Source organism: Equus przewalskii, chromosome 30, assembly GCF_037783145.1.
Source record: "Equus przewalskii isolate Varuska chromosome 30, EquPr2, whole genome shotgun sequence".
Classification (NCBI taxonomy): domain Eukaryota; kingdom Metazoa; phylum Chordata; class Mammalia; order Perissodactyla; family Equidae; genus Equus; species Equus przewalskii.
In genome coordinates this window covers 14833435-14853976 of record NC_091860.1, presented here as the reverse complement: position 1 = coordinate 14853976, position 20542 = coordinate 14833435, and the positions used below count along the sequence as shown (strand labels likewise).

General features: G+C 40.3%; 1 protein-coding gene across 2 annotated transcripts in view; it reads left to right on the top strand.

The window, feature by feature from the left end:
- The first annotated feature begins 912 nt into the window (after positions 1-912).
- PLXDC2 (plexin domain containing 2) overlaps positions 913-20542 on the top strand; it is a 412323-nt gene continuing 392693 nt past the window's right edge. Inside the window, exons 1-2 of one of the 2 annotated variants that reach the window (XM_070601478.1) lie at positions 913-1001; positions 1784-2561. In XM_070601478.1, the coding sequence (XP_070457579.1) occupies positions 2450-2561 (112 nt within the window). In that variant the 5' untranslated portion in view covers positions 913-1001; positions 1784-2449. Of the gene's footprint in view, positions 1002-1223; positions 1440-1783; positions 2562-20542 lie in introns of those variants that run through there. The other variant, XM_008519041.2, reaches the window with a different exon arrangement.

Below are 20542 nucleotides of genomic sequence, written 5' to 3'. Positions count from 1 at the left end.
TCGGTGAGCAGAAATAAAACAATCAGATTTCCTAAGTATAGTGAGGAGGAAGAAATCAACCAGTTGGGAGAAAGCTCAGGGGAGAGCAAGGATCTTGGCAAAATAAAGTGTGAATGCATGACATGTTTATTCATATATATACTGCTGAAATAAATAGCAAATTGAGGACTGGATTAGGGAGAACATATTACACTTCCTGTTTCCCCTTTTCTCACCAGCTAAGTAACCACGAGCGAGGCATTCTATCTGCATCAAATTAACAGAGTAATTTGATTCTTTGGATTCACTTCCCGTGGGGTTTTTTGGGGACAAAATTAAGGTGCTTATTGATGGCATCCACAAACTCGTCAGAACATGGACTAGACAGGACAAGAATACACTAAGATTTTGAATTTAGAACACAGAAGTAAATTCTCTCTCCTCTCCCTTCCCTCTCTTAATTTAAGAAGCATAAAGTCATGTATTTTGTGCCAGGAGCTGTTCTCAATTCTTCAAGTATACAGTATTAACTCACTTAATCCAATACAACGACCTTCTAAGGGCACTACTACAGTTGTCCCCATTTGATGGATGGGGAGCTGAAGCACTATGAGATTAAGTAAATTGCTCAAAGTCATGCAGCTATTTAGTGCAGGAGGTGGAATTCCAGCTCAGGTAGTCTGGTTCTAGACTCTACTTTTAATCAATATGTTTTGCTTCCTTTCTTTGTGTTTATCCCTTTAAGATGAGGTTAACTATGCAAAATAAGATGTAAACTAACGAGAAGGCTGCAAAGGGTTAAAGCTGAAGCACATCCGCGAGCTGGAAAAACAAAAACAAACTAGCAAGCGAATGCCTATTAAAGCCCCCGTAGGCAATTCAATGGGCCTCCTGTTTCTTTAAACTCTCGCTTTCGCTCCCGCTGACACTTTACAAAGCCTGCGGCGGCGGGGGGACCACACTGCCGCGCGCTCCTTCCTCCACCCTCCTCGCGGGTCTGGGGTCCGAAGGGGCTTGACGGGGTCAGTAACCGAACTGGCTCTGCTTTGCTTTCCTCACACCCCAACCACTGCCACACACGCCCTCCCGGGAATGGCGAACTGTAATTAACCCTTTAGCGCCTAGGAAGACCCCGCCATCGGCGGGCGCCCGCTGGGGCCGGGGCCGAGGAGGGGGCCGGGGCCGGGGCGCGATCCCCCGCGGTTCGGCGCGAAGGCGGCCTGGGGGCCAGGTGGGTGTGGGCCGGATGCGGGGATGGCGCCCCGGCGGTGCAGAGGTACCGCCCGGCGCTTCCCTCTTCGCTCGTCTTTCTCGCCTCCTCTCCCGGCGCTCCGGGCCACCGGCTGCCCGGGGCGGGCCGGGCTGGAGTTGCCCTCTCTCCCCCTCCTTGCTCTGCTCTCCCGGTTTAATCTCTCGGCGACTCCTCTGCCAGCCCCGAGGAAAGTGCAGCCATTGGACAGGTCGGTGCTAGCTGCCAGTTTCGGGGAGGAAGGTGGGAGAAGCCTGGAGGAGCGAGGGGGAGGGAGGAGGGAGGAGGGTGCAGCGGCAGATCTGGCAAATTGCGAGCTGCCTTCCCTCCCCAAAGTGTGGAGCGGGAGCGCGGGGGAGCGCGGCGGCGGCGGCGCCTCCTCCGCCACCAAACTCCGGGGCTTGGCGGGGCTTGGGGCCACCTCCTCCTTAGCCAGGAGAAACCCTCTCCCAATAGATTTCAGCCTGACTTTTTCCTCCCCATTTCTTTCTTCTTCCTCTTCCTCTTTTTCTTTTTTTTTTTTTTAAACATATTTTTCCTGGCTTCGGACCTCAGTCTGCTGCAGCCCGAGCCTTCCCAGGGCTCAGCTCCTCGGGGCTGCCCATCCCTCCGGCTGCGAGAAAGGACGCGCGCCCTGCGTCGGGCGAAGAAAGAAGAAAAACTTGTCGGAGGGGTTTCGCCAGCCCACAGTAACCCCCTTCTCGCAAAACCCAAACCTCCCGCGAAGGCCATCCCAAGACTGGGGAAAGTTCCTTCCGAACCGACAGCCCTCTTGGATCTGGAGGAGGCAACCGCGCTGGCTGTGGAATTAGATCTGTTTTGAACCCAGTGGAGCGCATCACGGGGGCTCGGAAGTCACTGTCTGCGGGCAGCGGGCTGGCGCTGCCTGTGCGGAACCGAGAGTTTGCGATCCCCGGCTGCAAGTGGCCTTTCCTCCCCGCAGTTGTTGATCTGTGTCTGGGGTGAGGGCTGCGAGTGTTCTGGCAAGTTGCGAAGAGAGACCCGGAGGTCCGGAGAAGACTGCGCTCCGCCTCGTACTCCCTTCTGGCTCTTTCCGGCTCGCGGGTGTGAAATCCAAGCGAAATTTACAAAGGCCTCCTGGTCCAGCAGACCCCGGTCCGCAGCGTTTGGCCCTGTTTTCCCCATTCCCACTGGGAGCCCCGGACCACAGGGCGCCAGGGAAGGACTGGCGGGGAGGGGGAGGGAGGTCACGGCGGCGGCATGGCGAGGTTCCCGAGGGCCGACCTGGCCGCTGCAGGAGTTGTGTTACTTTGCCACTTTTTATTGGACCGGTTTCAGTTCGCTGAAGGGGAGCCTGGAAACCAAATCAATGGTAAGATGCACTTTGCCTTATTGATTTTGTGCTCAGCTGAAGACCTTTCTGGCACCCCCATTCTCAACCCACCCCTACCTCATCTATCTGCCCCTGGGAAAGTTATTGCAATTGCTTTTCAGGGAAACTTGGTCTTCCCAAGTGGGGAGACAGAGGGTCGGCTAGAGAAGGATGGTGGGGACTGGGTTTTTTTTTTTTTTAGAATTTCGGGCTTGCTTCACCTGAGCGACAGGGGATGGTACTGTTTCCCCCAAGTCGCCCAGACAAGGCTCTGTGTAAGAGCGAGCCTGCTTCTGTGGATACCTCGCCTAGGAGCTGACATCCCTGGGCTGTCTCCTCTCCGGCTCCTCCTCCTTTCCTGCTCCCGGGATAAACTAAGCGCGTATGTGAAGGGGGCCGTGGGTGGGGGACGTGGTGGCAGCCGGGGATTGCAGGGCACCCCTTAGCTGAAGAAAATTCCCTGTGGCCACACCTTCCTCCCCCACGCGATCTGCACCTTGCACCCTCTCGCTGTCTGGGGCCGAGCGGGCGCTGGAAGTGGGGCGGGGAAGGTGCGGCTGGGCGCAGAGGAGGGGAGGATGTGGCAGAGGTGGGGCGGGCGCGCCGCTGGAGACCAACCCCTGGTCCTATTGTCCTCCGCTGGCCTGCTTCGCAGACGGGCCTGAACGTGCCGGGGGTTTCACTGAGTGCCCGGACATTGCCCCAGCGCGGAGCTCCGGCCTCCGCATCTTCCCAGGGGTAGCGCCTCTTGCTCTGGCCGTTGCTCCAGCCAGGTGCGCGTCCAGCCGGGAGCCGCGCCCCCGGGGCAAGCGCGGAGCCCAGGATGCCGCCCTCGGCTCGAGGCCGCTGGTTCCTCCGGGCGAGGCGCTGCTGAGCCGGAGATCCAGCTGCTTCCCGGAATCCTGCCCACTGCGAGTCGGGCGCCTGCTCTCTGTTTCTGCCGCTCAGGCACAAAGTGAAGAAACAGGCAGAGAGAGAGAGAGACCTTGGCAGAATTGTGAGCTCAGGCAGACTTCGAGAGGAGGTGAAATGAGCAAAAAACACTTGGAGGGAAAAGAAAAAGGAAACAAAAACTTTCTGGTTAGGATAATCAAGGTTTTGTTTTGTTTTGTTTTAATTCGGGGGAGGGGATGGTGCCTCAGAAGGCATACAAGCTTCCGCAACTATCAAACATGAAAGTCACAGATGGAACGCTCGGGAGGGAACCAAGGGGTTCCAGGTGAGGTGAATCTTGAAGGAGTCCTTGAATGAAATTTTACCAAGCAGAGACCTAGAAGATAGCCAAAACGCTGTGTCTGCCCCTGCTGTAAATTCTTGTAGAGAAGGCGCAGATTCTGACTCTGTGCTCCAATTTATGATTGGAGGGGTGTGCGTGTTGGGGGTTGGGGGCACCATGGGGACAACACTTTTAAAGCTGTGAATAAAACGCAGATTTCCTCGATGTTGGTTTGTCTTTGTCATACGTAATTGTTCTGCATAAATGGACATAGGTTGTTCTTGACTAGGTATTTCTATCAGTACATCAGACATTCTGTTTATTTCTTTGATATATTTCATTGGTTAAAAAAAAGACTTTTACGCGTCCGGGAAGCAATCCATTTGTTTTAAAAGGTGCAAGAGTAATTTTCATGAGCATATTCATGGAATAATAAATAAATGCTTAAAGCAATTTACTTCATCCCAAAGGAGGTTAGAGAGGCGCGTGTGCCAAAAGATTTCCGAAGTTGTTTATTTGAAAACTTCTTTGGCAGTGGAAGTAAATAATGCATTTACAGTAAAAAGTAAAAGAAAGGTCAGCAAATGTTTATTTTTTCTGAAATTTCTTCTTAATAATATGTTACTGAGAAAAGAATATACTGAATTTATAATAAATTGACTGTCGTAAGTTCTCAAATTGAAGATTAAATTCATTCCACTCTAAAACCGGCCAGATAATTAAAAGCCTTTGCTTTGAGGAATATAAAATACCTAAATTGTTCAACGTAAATGCACAGATATTATAAACCAGTCCAATATTTCTGGTGGAAAACTACTCTAGAAACTTGTATGTTTATGGGATTGAGTAAAAAAGAAATAGTTTTAAATGTCTTTGCAAATTTTTTCGGAGATTTGTTGCAAACTGAAGTAGCTTCATTCCTGGATATCAATCTACAAATGGTTTTATGAAATAATCTTGGAATTCAATGGTTAGCCCATTGAATATATAAAATATAGCAATGAACTGGAAGAAAAAATATAGTTTCCTTTGTAAAATAGTCTAGTTAAAACTTCAATATAGGAAATAAAAAAGAAGTTGAGCAGTCTTGAAATTTGGCATGTAGCAATCAGAACTTTTATTACAGACATTTTGGCACAGAGGGAAAATCTGATTTCATAACTGGGACATTTTATTATGTATTACTTTAGAAATGCTGCAGTTGACTTTATTGCCACCAGAGGGCAGAGAAACTGCTAGTTTCTTCCATTCCCATTCTTTCCCAAATTTCTCAGATTAATGATCCTCAACATTTTGCTTTCCTATGCGCAACATTTTTCAATATTTCAACTTATCATTTGTAAATAAGTGGCAACTTACAATAGTGAGAGTTTATTACATTTTCTGTTTTCATTGAAATTAACGAAATATTCATTCATCCAACATTGATGTAGCTCCTCCTACATGCAAAGACTCAAACTTTGAATACATTCTTGCGGTGTAATAAGTACAGTGGAAAAAAAAAGATACCTCTTTTGCATAATTGTTGGAGGTTATTAACAAGTTAATGTGAAATTCCCAAGAATATAGCTTTAAAATATCTCTTATGATTAAAAGTTCATTCTCATATAATGCATTTATTTTTAGGTTTGAATGTACTCTACACATATCTGAAAAGTATTTGCCTATACTCAATAGTATGTCTCAACACCAATATTTAGAGAAAAATAAGCTTAGAATAATTCTCAATGATATAAATCTCAAATCATCTCTGTATTGTTATACATTCATTCTTATGTCCTATACTGATTAAAATACCATTTAGTAACAGTGTCAAAAGAGAAATGTATTAATGTCTCAATAAGTTCTAAAATTTAAATGAGGAAAAAAAGGCCTAAAAATATGTTGTTTGATTTTGGCCTGATTATTACTCTTAAATATGACAATGCAACAAGGAAGGTCATTACCACTAGATAGAGAACAAAAATTGCTTAGGACCCCAGGGAATTTTCACTTTTTTGGCTTTCTAATATTGCTGTGTTCTAGAGACAAGTAGTTTATTTTTAGCAGATCATTTACATTTGTTTTAGTTGTTTCTCTAGTTGGATATTTTTCTATTCTGCTTTCATTGGAGTTAAAAATCTTAGTTTGTTCTCATCACAAGGAGAAAATTTGTTTTTCTTTATTCTTTTCCTCTTTCTTTTCTTTTTATTGCATCTGTGTGAGAAGATGGATGTTAGCTGGACCTATTTTGGTAATCATTTCACAATATATGTAAATCAAACCATCATGCTGTATGCCTTAAACTTACACAGTGAGGTATGTCGGTTATTTCTTAATAAAACTGGAAAAAAAAGAGAAAATCTTTCTCTATGGAAAGGAAGACAAAATATTTTAAAATATCAAACAATCCAAAAAACCCTTAGTTTGAAATATTACTAATTTGTGGAGTTTGTTATGAGAGTATCTCTGTTGAGGTTTACTGTCACTAGTATAAATTTTCTGTTTGTGTACATACCTAGCATAAAAGATTATAACAATGGGTTAATTCAAGTGAATACTCTTTATAAAATGGACAAGAATGAGATTATTGGACAAATGACAGGTTAATTTTTATCAGTCAATGACTCAAGACTGCATACAAAAATTTTTTAAATACAAAATATGAGAGTCTTTTCCTTTAGAGAATAGATACAAATTGAAACCTGAGGTTGGGTAAGTTCGGACTGAGACATAGGTGTGATCTAGAACGTTTGTGTCAGAAATAAGGATTTTAGTTCATGGATGTCTGCATAGAGATTTGGAATTATTATAATGAGGACAGTTTGTGCTTTCTTAAGTTTGATCTTTAGAAACAGGTTCTTATCATGGAGAATGTGCTTCAGTAACACTTAGGAACAGAAGATACTGATTTGCTCCGGACAGGTTTCTTCTCTGCAAGAATCAGATACTTTCATGCAGAGATGTAGATAATATGGATTCTTTTCAATTAATTTTGTCTCAATTTTTTGCTTCTTAAAAGGATATCTCCTGTTGTAGAAATGGTATGTTTATAAGGATGAATGAAGTGATCAACAACTGTGATCATGAGATCTAAAATAAAGTCTTGAGCCATTTCCTCACCACATTAGATACAATCTCTTCATCATGGCCTTCAAGACCATTACCATATGGCCTCAACCCACTTTCCCACCTTCCTCTCCTCTGTGTGTTTTTTTAACACTCTAACCAAATGAGGCTCTTTGCTGTTCCCTGAGTATGTACCATGCGTTACTACTGCTTTGCCATTCTTCCTCCTCTTCCTTCCCTAATCCATCCATCCATCCATCTTCTACTCTTTCTTACAGGCTTATCTCAAGTGACACCCTTCACAAAAGGATGTGATGTCATTGAAGCCTCAGAAAACTCTATGCTTTTTTAAGGCACTTGTTTGACTCTGCTTGATTTTGTAGGAGTTTTTTTCCCTCCCCATTTCTGCACCCTTTCATATATTTTCTTAGACCACATCACATGTTCTTGAGGTCAGAGTCTATTGCCATTCATTTCTGAATCCCCTGCAGCATCTACCACGTAGGCATGCAATAAATTCTTGTTGAACTGACTGGGCTGAATGGAGTTATAGTTCAAGCTGAACTGTTGACTTGAATGTCACCTTGGGAGACTTTTTTATACCTCTTACTTTATTTATGACTTTTTCCATCAATAAGATGGAAATGAATATCCAGACAGGCTTCACAGAATAATAGTTGAAAAGGAGAGAATAGGATCCAAGGTCTGCCAAACTGTCACAATGCTTCTGGTGGATGACATTCACCTTAAACCTTCTATTAATAGATAGAACTTTGAAAAAGTTCATTCCACCATTCTTCTATACCTCTGGTTTCTGACTGAATTTTCACTCATGTTCTTAATCTAATACCTTGAAGTACAGTGTGGATGTATGTGTGTGTGTATATATGAAACTGTATGTGTATATATGCACACGTATATGTAATGGTGGTGTTCTGTTTTCAGTGGAGATGAACACTAGTGCATAATTGTAGATTTTGGTGAAATTACTTTTGAACTGAACTGTGCTTAGGCCTCATGCCATTAACCTACACTGAAGGAAGCTTTAAAACACGTCTCATAAAACTTGTTATGGTGGCTGTTCGCGGGAGTGGTTGGGGGTATTGTGGAATCCATTGCACAGTGTCTGCTTCCTGGGTAGCCGAGAGAGAGAAAGAGAGAGAGAGAAATCTTGTGTCTTAATAGCAACCACAGTTCTTCTTCTGACTGGTTTGTTTGTATCTTCTGGACAATATGAATAGTGACCAGGTGCATTGCCTTTTAAAATTTGGTTTCCTGAAAGCTCAGAACACAATTTGTGCCCCCCCCCCCGCCATGAGTATATAAACCCCTGGCTTACACTTTGTGTATTAAGCTTACCTGCGGCTTCATCTTATCTTTCCTACTCTCATTTATCTCTGTCCAGATCTTCTCAGTTGAAATCTTGTCTCGTATTTGTTTTAGAGATGGAAAATTAAATAAAAAGTTATCGCCATAATACATAAGCTTATATATTATTATTTTGTTTTTCATCTTTCTTTTAATCTGACTAATTCCGGGCCTTGGCCTTTATTCTAAGCACATTTTCTCAAAGCTTCAATTATCTCTTTACAGTACTCCACTCTGAGAAGTCTTTCTTCTTCACTGCCGTTCACACAGGGTATCTTCCCTCTCTGTCCCCCGGACAGTGATTCTGTTCAACTGAGGAAGTTCCTGCAGAATGACAAAATGGTGATGCTTCTGTTAAGACAGTTTCTGCCGCTATGTGTGTGTCATATATTTCCTGGCCAAATTAACAGAATAATATCTGAGGAAAGAACAGAATATAAAATGTTCTACATTGTGTATGAACCCATTTCATATTTGTTCTTTGCTTTGTTTCTATTTTGACCTCTTCAATTAAAAAGTGGTGAGATATAGAATGATGGTAAAGATTTGGGCATTTAAATAGAATTGAGGTCTTGTCAGGGGCCTATTTGGAATTAGTATAGCCTATTAAAGATGACAGATCTGAACATGAGGTCAGAAACTGTGACCTTCCTTGAAATCCAGACTTTTCTTTTTGAGGAAGATTAGCCCTGAGCTAACATCTGCTGCCAATCCTCCTCTTTTTGCTGAGGAAGACTGGCCCTGAGCTACCGTCCGTGCCCATCTTCCTCTACTTTATATGTGGGATGTCTACCACAGCATGGCTTACCAAATGGTGCCATGTCCGCACCCAGGATCCGAACTGGCGAACCCTGGGCCACTGAAGTGGAACGTGTGAACTTAATCACTGTGCCACCGGGCTGGCCCCCAAATCCAGACTTTTGATCCCTTCCTTCAGAGGCCATCCAAACACATCTAAGCATGCTGGCTCTCCTTTCTCCTCCAAATTAAAATCAGCTCTCCTCACTATTTCTGCTTCCGGCGTTACAGTGGAGAGTGGCCTGTGATTTTGTCAAGAGAGGGTCACAGTGGCTAGGATGCAGAATGACTTCCATTTTACTTTTCTGGAATCTTATTACATAGTTTCTCCCCCTTCCCCACCTATTATTTTTCACTCATTAATTAAAAATTTTCCTTAGAATCCATATAGCTCAAGGTCTCATCCTGTAGGTAAGATGCTTAGCTCGTTGAGGCTTTGAGAACACAGATAGAATGTGAAGAATTTGCCCTGTCGATAAACTGCATAAGAATCAGAATATTTAAAAGTCAATTTTCTACGTATTCCTTGGAATGTTCAGCTATAGGAGAAGTCTAAAAAAAAAGCTGATATATTCTCTTTAAGCTTGATGCTTGGTAAGTACACCTGGTTCATTTAGATTAGGAATAATGTGTTCTCTGGTCCAGTTGGAATATGCAAAGGTCAACATGCAATGATGTAGGTGCATTTAGGCTATAGCTCATGCTGAGTCTATTATAATCTTTGCTTAATTCTCTCCAAGAAACAAATTTAGACAGTAGCTACCACTGACCCAATGAACCTAATTATTTAATTGTTATATTTTCATTCATTCGTTTGGTCAAAAAAGTTCACTGACCTACTGCAGGTACAGCTGGGAACACGTCCAGTGGTGTATCTGACTCCTGTTGGCTGTTCTCTCTCCGTTTGCTATCCATTTCCTTCAATACATCGAGAAAGATCTGTACGCAGATTATATCAAGGTAATCTGCATTGCAAAATATTCATGAAGAAGTGTATGTGAAGATTTTTGGTATACTGAATCATGTTCTCGGGGCATATGGGTTCCTGCTATTTAAAGGCATCCTGTCCTCAACTTTTGATTAAAAGGAAAATCAACTTAGTTGTTTTGCTAGTTCATAGTTTTATGTTTAAAATTAGCTAAAGCGTACCACCTGTGCATGATTCTTTCAAGAATTATATCATCTGGTATTAGCTATTTTAATTCTGACTCTTTAATATTTATATAGGGGCTAGGAATATACACCTTTGAATATATTTTTGTAAGTTAGCCACTTTAGTAAACAACTTATTATTAGTTTGATGTCACTAATTGCTAATTTACATGATATTTCAGATCTATTTTTGGAATTTTAATTGCAATTATTTACAATTTGCTATATTCCAACTAACAAAAATTGAACTCAAAGACATGTCACTGTGTACTTGCCTTTTTGTTCTCTGATTCTTGTTTGTTTGGAGTGGGAAGAGGGAGACTCATTTGAGTTTTTTCCCCTCACGCAACAAAAGTTTAAAGAATACTTTAACACCTATCTGAAAACTCTGGATCCCCTGTAAAAATAAGGTTGACTTGTAAGGTAAAAAAATGCGATTTCATATTTTAGTTTGAAAACATTCTTACTGTATTACGAACATATTGCTCAATGTTTTCTTTTCGTAGATGATTTAACATCATAGGATATTACGTATCTTGTGTAATGTTTATTTGTATCTGTTTTGACATAACTTGGATTTTAAAACTTTACATAGTTTTTTAAATGTTTATTTCTTTTATTCAACTTGAATGAAATTTATGAAAGCTTTTCGTTTGACATGAAGTATCTGTAAGTATATTTCCTGTATCAGAATATTGTGGTAACATTTGTTAACATGGCAAGACTCGCAAAATACTGATGAATATGTTGTAAGACAGTTTTGGTTGAGGCTGAATTCTGTAATAATTCACATCACTTGCTGTTTTGTAAACATGTATTATGTGTGCTTGTGTTGGTCCTAATTTCCCCCAATTTATTTATCCCATCATTGATTTATCCAGTCTTCCAATTATTTTCCCACAGTTGATTTATCCAATCTTCCATCAACAAATAATCAGTGCTGTTTTGAACACTGGTCCTATGAGTATCCTTGCATATGTCTTTTCATGTGCATATGTAGGAGTTACTCAGCTTCTATTTGGAAGTAGAATTCATGGGTTATTGGGCTTGTGAATGTTCTACCATAAAAGATAATTCTTGGAATAAACACTGCTAGATCTTCAAGAGAAAGTACTTCAAAGATAAAGGGGTAATTATCTTCAAAGATAAAAGGATAATTATAATTATGCCAGTACAGATATCACACAGTCGTAATTACTTTAGCTTTATAATAAGTTGTTACATCTGTCGGGGCAAACCCGTCCTCCTTGTTCTTGATCTTCAGAAGTGTCCTGGGTATTCTAGAAGGCTCTTTGCTTTTCATATCTTTTTTAGAATGAACTTTTCAAGTTTTACTAAGAATTCTGTTGGACTTTTGGGTTGAAGTCTCATTAAATCTCAGAGTCATTTGGTAAAGATTTCAATTTCTAAGTAACTTGGAGATGATGTAATTTCTTTTCTACAATATCTAAAACCAGAACACGTTCCCCAGCACTTCGTAACAAATTGTTAATAGGGGCAGTTGGGCAGTGACGTTTCTGGTTGAAACAATGTCCTTAGATTGAGGCCCAGTGCTGTTTTCTTGATCACATCATGAAACTAACCATACATTTAATTGTTTCTTAGGAAATACAGGGGAAACCGTAGGTTAGTTAAAAGTAACAACTCAACTAAGGGAAAGAATGTTAATTCCTAACTTCTCAGGAGCTACCACAAATGAGAGGTGAGTGCCAGGCAAGTAATACATGGAAATGATGACATTTTTATGGTGTCCCTTTTAGTAAATTATCTCTGGATCAGCACAGCAGTTCCAAGCAAGACTTTAAATTTGATGCTTAAGAAACAGCTCTGTTGAGAATGGTAAAATCCTCTGGATTTAGGATTCTCCTTAATGTTTATTCTTCAGCTAATTAGTATCAATTCCATGAGAGATTTACATTGAAAGAGAGTATACTTTACAAATTGCTACCATTTAAAGATAATAGATTTATGATTTTATTTAGACTCCAGACATTTTTAAATGAGAAGTTTATAATTTGCTTGATTTGAAAATCCTAACTTCCCCTCCACTTCAGCACAATTTATGACTGGCCATTGCTCTGAACTCATGCATGCTGATCTGGATATTTTTTAATCAGGAGTAAATGGACAAGTCGAGCAGCTTGTTTTATTTCTTTGTTATTTAGCCTTCATTATCTCTTTAACATCTGTTGTTCATTTCAGATATTTTTAAAAACAAGCATGATTCAAAGTCATTCTGCAGATGATAGTCTCATTGTCTGGACATTGCAAAACAGCTTTACGCAGGAAGCCAGATTTGTGCAATCTCAGTTTTGTCAAGCTGTTTTTAGGAGAGAAGTTTGTAAAACGGGCACAGCCAATAGGAAGCTGAGTTTTCTAAATCCAAGCTGTTTGACTTGAGAACGCTCTTCTCCATGCCCAGTTCTCTTATCCTGGCTCCGGCAGGCCACCATTCTTTCTAGTTTACTTCAATAGCTTCCCAACTTGCCTCCAAAATCGTCTTGCTGGAATTTCTTCTTCATTCCACAGCCTGAAAGATCTTTCTAAAACGCAAACCTGGCTTTGTCACTCCTCTGCTGAAAATGCTTTTCTGCCTTCCTTTTGCTCTCACACTAAAGTTCAAGATCTTTGGTAATCTGGTCCCAGTTTACCTTTCCAGGTTCAAATTCCTTCTCCCCTCCTCCTCCTCTCCCTAATCTCCCATACGCTCTCTCCCCTCTGAAACTACATGCCATTTCCTCTCCTTGGAGAACCCTTTCCTCCTCTTTGTGGTGATTTGTCCTTCAGGTCTCAGCTTCAACTTGAGTTTTGGCACATTGGGTCGTTTCTTAGTGTTTCTCTACCAGCTCCAAGTCTGAGAACGAGTGCCTCACCGAAGTGCACCCTGCACATCCTCATCATATCACTTATCATCAATAGTGTAAATAGTCGTGCCTGCAGTTGACTGTAAGCTGCCCGAGGTTAGAGGCCATGAGTGACTGATCACCATTGCATCACCAGCTCCAAGTATAGGAAGCCCTCTTTGAAAATTTGTTGAATGAACAAGGCTTATTGGTGCTCCACTTGTATGACAGGACTATGTTTGTTCAGATTTATCACTCAGGCAAAGAGTTTTGTTTGCACATTATTTCTACAGATTTACTTAGGCAAAATTTCAAGATCATAATTTCTTTAGCATAATGTCTTGGATTTAAATACCAAAGATGAAAATGTATGGGCAAATGAGAGATTGAATGACTTCAGATCAAGGGAATTTGTCATATGCATTTGTGAAGAATTGAGAATTCATTTACAAATGATGCTTTAGTGATGATGAAGTCATTTACAAAGCCAGGGAGATCAGAGAAAGGGATATTTTAGTGATTTGTAATGCAGAAACTTGAATTGTCTGATAAAATATTAAAATTGGTTAATTTGCTTCTCTGGAGAGAATTCCATAGTTAAAAAGGACATGTAGATAAAAATGAATGAAATAGAAACTAAAGATACAATCCTGAAATTTGAATGAACAGCTTTCCAGGTATCTCAAAGCTAAAGAATGCAAACTGGAAAATAGTCCCTAAGATTAAATGTTTAAAAGATTTCCAGATACAGATCGTTGGGGAGTCTTTTAAATGTTTTTTCAACAAAAGAGTCTAAAAGATCTCTTAACATGGCACTCAATGATGTGAGTTAACTCTTTTCAAGGTCTTAAATGTGATCCATTTGCTGAAGTTTACATCAGTTTGGTCAGTATCCTTCCTTCATGTACTCAATTATTTGTATTTGTTATTATCTGAGGACATTTTTCTCACCCTTGTCTTTCTATTTACTGTTTTTCTGGAAACATTCTCCAAAGTTCTTCCTATATTCCATACTAATATTTTGGTGTGAACATCTGATATTTTTATCTGTTCGGTATCTCTTACGTGCTTCTTCTCGTAACAGCATCTTCTCATCCTTTAGCAATGTCCACTCTTCTGGAAACAGCACCCTACTGTCCTTTGGAAATATCCTCTTGCTGACTCTCTTGGGCCTTTTATCATAGTGTCATGCTTCCCCAGACAGATCAGCATGTCCCCCAAAGGTGGTTACTCATAACATCCCTTCATTTTGACCTCAGGCCAATTAGTACTTCCCTAAATGTTACATACATGTTCTAGAAGAGAGACGGTCATTTTTTTAATACTCCTCAGGGTTGCTGCACCGGGCAGATATAAGTCTAAAGCCCACATAGGCTGTCTATAGAAGTCTAAAGCCATCTATAGGCCGTCTATCTATGAGACATCCCAATAGCATAAACCAAAAAATTCCAGTTTTGAGTTGAGATTTGTTATATGCCATTGAAGGAGTCTTGGTAACTACATCAAAGTTTTCAGTTATATTGCTATTTGCATAAGTATTTGAGAACTATTTCCCCCAATAAATTGTACCTTCTATGAGGGTAGGAACCATGTTTGTTTTGCTTTTTTGGCACATTTCATAGTGCTTGGTATACAGAAGACACTCAACAAATATTTGTTAAATGAATTTCTGCGTAAGTTCATTTGGTAGAGTGTCGTTTCAGTGACCATTAAAATAAATCAAATCCCAGACATCAGGTGACATTCATCCGATGAGTCCAAAGTTGTGACTGTAATAGATTCTTCCCTGTTGGTTTTGTTATGTAATTTTTTGTTCCCTTCTCATTTAACACATCAAATTCTTTTCCTGGGTCTTATTTTTGTAGTCTTTCTTCATGTTTAATTTTGTGTCTTCCATTCATTTGCCCTACAGTTCCTATTATCATTTTATTTTTCCTGTGAGTGCAGATAAACTTTCCAGGCAGTAGAAAGGAGAGAGCTTTAACTCTTTAGTGGATGATGCTTCATAGCTTTCATTAGTCCGTTACTCTGTACCTGGAAGTAAGAAGCAAAAAAAAAAAAAAAAATTAAACACACAATAAATGATCCACAGCCAATGCTTATTCATTTTATTTATTTAATACTTTTTTATGGGGATTTTCCAGACTATTAAAAATTTAAACACTGGGGCCTGCCTATGGCTTAGTGGTTAAGTTGGCATGCTCCACTTCGGTGGCCCAGCGTTCGCTGGTTTGGATCCTTGGAGCAGACTTACTCACCGCTCCTCAAGCCCTGCTGTGGTGGCATCCTACAGAGAAGAACTAGAAGGACTTAACAACTAGGATGTACAACTGTGTACTGGGGCTTTGGGGAGAAAAAAATAAATAAAAGGAGGAAGATTGGCAACAGATGTTAACTCAGAGCCAATCTTCCTCATTATAAAAGCATACATTTAAAAAGAAATTAAACATGAAAGAAAAATAGTAAAACTACATTCAGACCTAGCATCTAGCAAGGAGTCTATTCTCACTTTAAACATTGCTGTTATACTCATTGAATAAGCTCACAAAGGCCTAATTTACTTCTAATAAAGGCATTAACTCATTCCTCCACCCACTCATTTATTCAATCAATAGTCAGTTTTTTAAATGGATGAGGATTAAGACAATACCTTTATTGAAAGTAAAATAGGTTCCTGTAGGTTAACTGGAAACCTAGCCATTCTGTCTCATATTCTTTATACGTAATTTCTGGGCTGCCATATGTTACATGTCTATGTGTGATATGTGCTTAAAATATATGACATTTTCATGTTATAATTTGAAATCTGTTTATAAAGTTCGCTTCACCTAATTTTCACATTAGTTCAGCTTTTCCTCCAATTGGATCATTTCAGTTGGAAGATGTTTCTATTAAGTCATTTTAATTTCATAACTTGCTGTTTGCGATAAAAATAAGACATGGTGTCTTTATTTAAGGATTGTGATCTACAGGGGAACAAGAACATGGACACAGCATGAGTCCAGTGGAAGAACTATAACAAGCATGAGTATACTGCAGGGCCACATCCATGCTTGTGGGAGCAGCAAAGCCAGGGGAGGGCCTGCCAGGGTCGGGGAGAGAGCATTCAAGTGCCTTATGGTTGTTCAAGGCTGCTTCTGAGGCCAACAGGCGTGGGTCCAAACCTTGACTCTGCCATTTACCAGCCGGGTGACCTTGCCCAAAAGCTTAACCCACCAAACCTCCGTTTTGTCATCTGTAGTATGGGAATAAAATTACTTATCTGCCCAATAATAATAACTGTGGTAAAAAATTTCTGCTCTCTGAAGATTTGTTGGGGATGCCATAGAAATATAAGGAAGTGTGGAAGTAATAAGTTAAAGGAAGAATGTAAACAAGAGTAAAAAATGTTGAGCAGGGCAAGGCAAGGAGTTCTCCTCAGAACGGTGAGCAGCCTGAGGGGGGGTTCATTAATAATTTTTAGATATTAATAATTGAGATATCCATGTTTCAAACTGCCAGAGATAAAACTGTATCATCTTAGGTTTAGTAATAATTGTGTGCACTGGTACTATTGAAGGTTTAGGAAGAATTAAGGCCAGTTCGTGCTTTTGACAGCCCTGTGAACATTAAATGGCCCGCAGACTGCACCTCCAACAGGCTTCGGCTTGCATGACTAGGTCATGGAATGCAAAGCATTGCTCTTTTCCAGAATCCACCCCCTCACTCAGTGATAGCCTAGGGCAAGATTAGGATTTGGAGAACATTATTCCAATAAAACATGCATTAAAAGAACACGCAATGAATTTATTTTTAACAAATGCGTGTTGTGTAAAATGAGTTTGTTGGGAGACGAAGCTCCCATAAATAGTTTTCTTTTCTCAGCCTGGGCTGAGGACAGGAAACAAAATCCTGCTGTGTCATCTACTTTGAAGCAAGAAAAGAATACTTTGACCTTATTAATATACTTGCTTCTAGGGATAAACTGCCTTATGAGATTGCACAACTCCCCTGAATGACAAGTTAACTTTTTTGGATGGTGATGGTGTACTTATAAAGTGATCCAAAATGCTTCCTTTGTCTTAGTGAATTTGTCTGAAAAGGTAAGCATATGTGTGTGAGAGCCAGACAGCTTTTCTAAGATTTCATCAGTGAATGGAAGATAAGAATGTCGAAATAAAAGATGAATGCAAATCTTTAACAATCCAGAATTTCCTGAGCATTTCATATTTTGCATCTTTTCCAGAAATATATTGAGGGATTTGGTGCTTTAGTCAAGGCCAGCCCTATATATATATATATATGGGCAGTAGAGATGGATACACGCATGGTGTTATTTGAGAGCAATGGAGCAGCTCCTATTTCTACACTGATGTCACCTCCACTGATGTGTCAGTGGTTGTTAACTTTACAGAGTCATTTTTTCTGTTGAGGTAAAATATCTTCGAAAATGTCAGTATCACATGGAGGAGCAATGGTCACCCATGTCCTTTTTCTTTGAAACCTATGTAGAACAGGTATGGTAAAGAGATAGGTATAGTGTCCAGGTTCAAACAGACTGGGAAAGGCAGGGTCCATGGTTAGACCAAGAACAGCAAGAAGTCACGAAGAGTGTGTGTAGGTGTGTGCATGCATGTGCGTGTGTGAAGATGTAGGGGTTACAGAGGCTGAGGAATAGGAATACCAGTAGGGGGCTGGGAGAGAACTCCTAGAGTTGACTGGGTCCTGAGGACCAAACCAATATACAATCTGTGCATGTGTATAGTGCCTAGGGTACTATTTTAATACGCATCTACTGATACATTGTTTGGTAATATTATCAGAAGTAAATATAATTTTTCAAGATATTTAAATTATCCAATTATATTAGCTTGTAAACTAGGAGAAACTGGCTTATTATATCATTGTTTCAAAATGATAGAGACAACTGAATTAAATTGAAGTTAATAGGTCATTAAGTTGGCATTGATAATGAAGTTTAATTCTCAGAAGAATTATTTATTCATTTTACACACATTTGCTAGATGTCTTCTATGTGCCAACCATTGTGCTGTAAAGAGATAAAAAAAAATACAGACCTTGCCAAGTTGAGGTTACAGAGCAGTACTGAAAATAGGGAAGTAAGCGTCTAATTCTAAGAGAATGTGGTGTGTGTGTGTGAGTGTGTGTGTGAGAGAAAGAGCGAGCTATGGGGGCAGAGGATTTAGACTAGAGAGTCAGGGATGGCTTCCTGGAGGAGTGGGTTTCAGTCTCACTTGGAGGTGTGAGTGAGCATTAGGAGGGTGGGGAAGGTGGCAATACATTCCAAAGAGAGAGAACAGCATGGAGGCAGGAAACCCTGTGCTTTTTGGGGAACATCGTTGTCTGTAGGGGAAGGATAGTCCCAAGACTAAGAAAGGCCTCATCTACCATAGACAGATGTTGAGCTCTCTCCTGAACATGAAAGCTGACCAGTGACCGATTTTTGTCAGTTAAATGACAAACTCAGATAGGTCTCTTAGAAAGATCTCTTTAGTGTTGGTATGGAGAGCAGATAGGAAGGGGCAGACCTGGTGACAGAGTAGATTTAGGAACTACTGGATTAAAAAGGATGAAAAGTGATGAATGAGTCTAACAAGGGGAGAAAGTCTAAGATAATTCCCAAGTTCCCAAGTGCTTTAGGGAATAGAAAACTGAGTTCAGCTTTAAACTTGTTGAGTATTGAAATGCTTATGGGGCATCGTTGTAAAAGACAGGCAGAAACACTAATGTAGAGTGGAGAGATCAACTCTACCAGGTGGGGTTCTTGGATGAGATGGAGACGTTGAATCATCAATGAGTAAGTGGTGGTGGAAACCAGCCAAGAATCATGCATAGATAGTGATGAACAGAGGGTCAAGGTCAGAGTTCTAGAAAGGTGGCCTGGGACAGTGATTGCAGGAAGGAGCCCAAAAGGGAGAATGAGGAAGAACAACCTGCAGAGGGAGGCAGATTAGCAGGAGGAAGGAAAGGCAGATCATGAGAACTGACCAGGAGGGGTCATCTGGGAATTTGTTAAGAGTGGTTTGGGTGGAGGAATGGGGCCGGCTGCTGCCAGATTTCAGTAGGATCAGTGATGAATGTGAGAGGAGGAAGTAGTGACCTGGGTGAAACCACAATCTTTGGAAAAGCATAGCTAAGATAGAAATGATGGAGAAGAGGTAGCCAGAGGGGAGCACAGGGGCAAGAGAGGGTTTTGCTGAAGTAGGAGATTTGAGCCTGCCCATAGACATAGGGGAAGCGGCCAAGAGGTAGATAGGCAGACATAGGACATAATTATGCTGTAAAAATAATAAACTATGTTAGAATTCTTGTCTCTGGGTAGAGGCTTACAGTTCTCCCAAAATGCAACTTGACTCGAGGAACCCTTTATTATATCATGTGTAGAAAAGTTGCTATGACATCCGATAAAAAATTAATTAGGCTTAGATGATAGCACATTTATGTAACTTGAAGTTGTTAAGTCCATGAAATCTCTTGAATAAAGTTTGTTGGAAAGGGAATTTTATCTTAAAAAGTAGCAGCAGGAAAAATGAATAACTTTCATTTGTTTTATCAGTTAGGTTTGGGCAACAAAATGGTTGTAACATGATGGAGAAAATAGCTGCATTAGAGAAAAGAGTATTTAAAATAATTTCTTTAGTTTCAGCCATATTTTGAGCCAACATCACACCATGAAGGAAAGAGGAGTAATGGCTTCATTATTCTTTTACCAATAGGGAGACCGGGAATTAAAATAATAAACTGAGGAGAGAGGATTGTTTTCCTCACTTTAATTAATTTTTCTGGCTGTTTTGAAGATGAATTTTTTAGAGTGATTAAAACAGTGCCCAGCACTTAGTTGGTGCTCAGTAAATACTTGTGAATTATGAACTTTCTAAACCTTTATTTGTATTTAAGAAATCAAGGAACTAAGGGTCAAAATATTTTTCATAAAAACTTAGGAATTCTCTTCTCACTAAGAAACGGTAAACTGTTATAAAAGAGTTATTTGTTTTCTTCCAATATTGCCTTCAAGGTGAGTTAGAGCTTTTATCAACAGTTGTTCTATAAAATTGTTAGAGGACTTTAAAAGGGCTGATTGTTTTCCTCTGTAACATGCTACCCAACAAGACATTCCTGACCTGCTTGAGGTTGAAAAAAATTAAAATATCAGCCTTATGCAAGTTTGGAATTAAAAAGGAGGATAAAAGTCAAAAACAATAAACCCTTCTTATCTGTAGGGTATCTTTCAGGATAGATTATAAATTTGTTTATCTCAGTAATTGGAACATTGCTTCAGGTTCTCATTGTGTGTATGTGTGTGTGTGTATGTGTTGTGTGTGCACATGCTCGCCTGTGTTTGGAGGTGGAGGAGGGGGACAGGGGAAATGAATGAGTCAGGAAGAAAGTAAAAGATGAAAATTGATATGACAGGTCAGGTTCTGATAATTTAACAATATATATGGATGTACTATAACGTAGTTTCTTAGTTCATGTTTTCTTAGATTATGGGTCCTATTTTAACTTCGTAATGCATTGCAAAGACCAAAATAACAAAATGCAGAATGAATAAATTT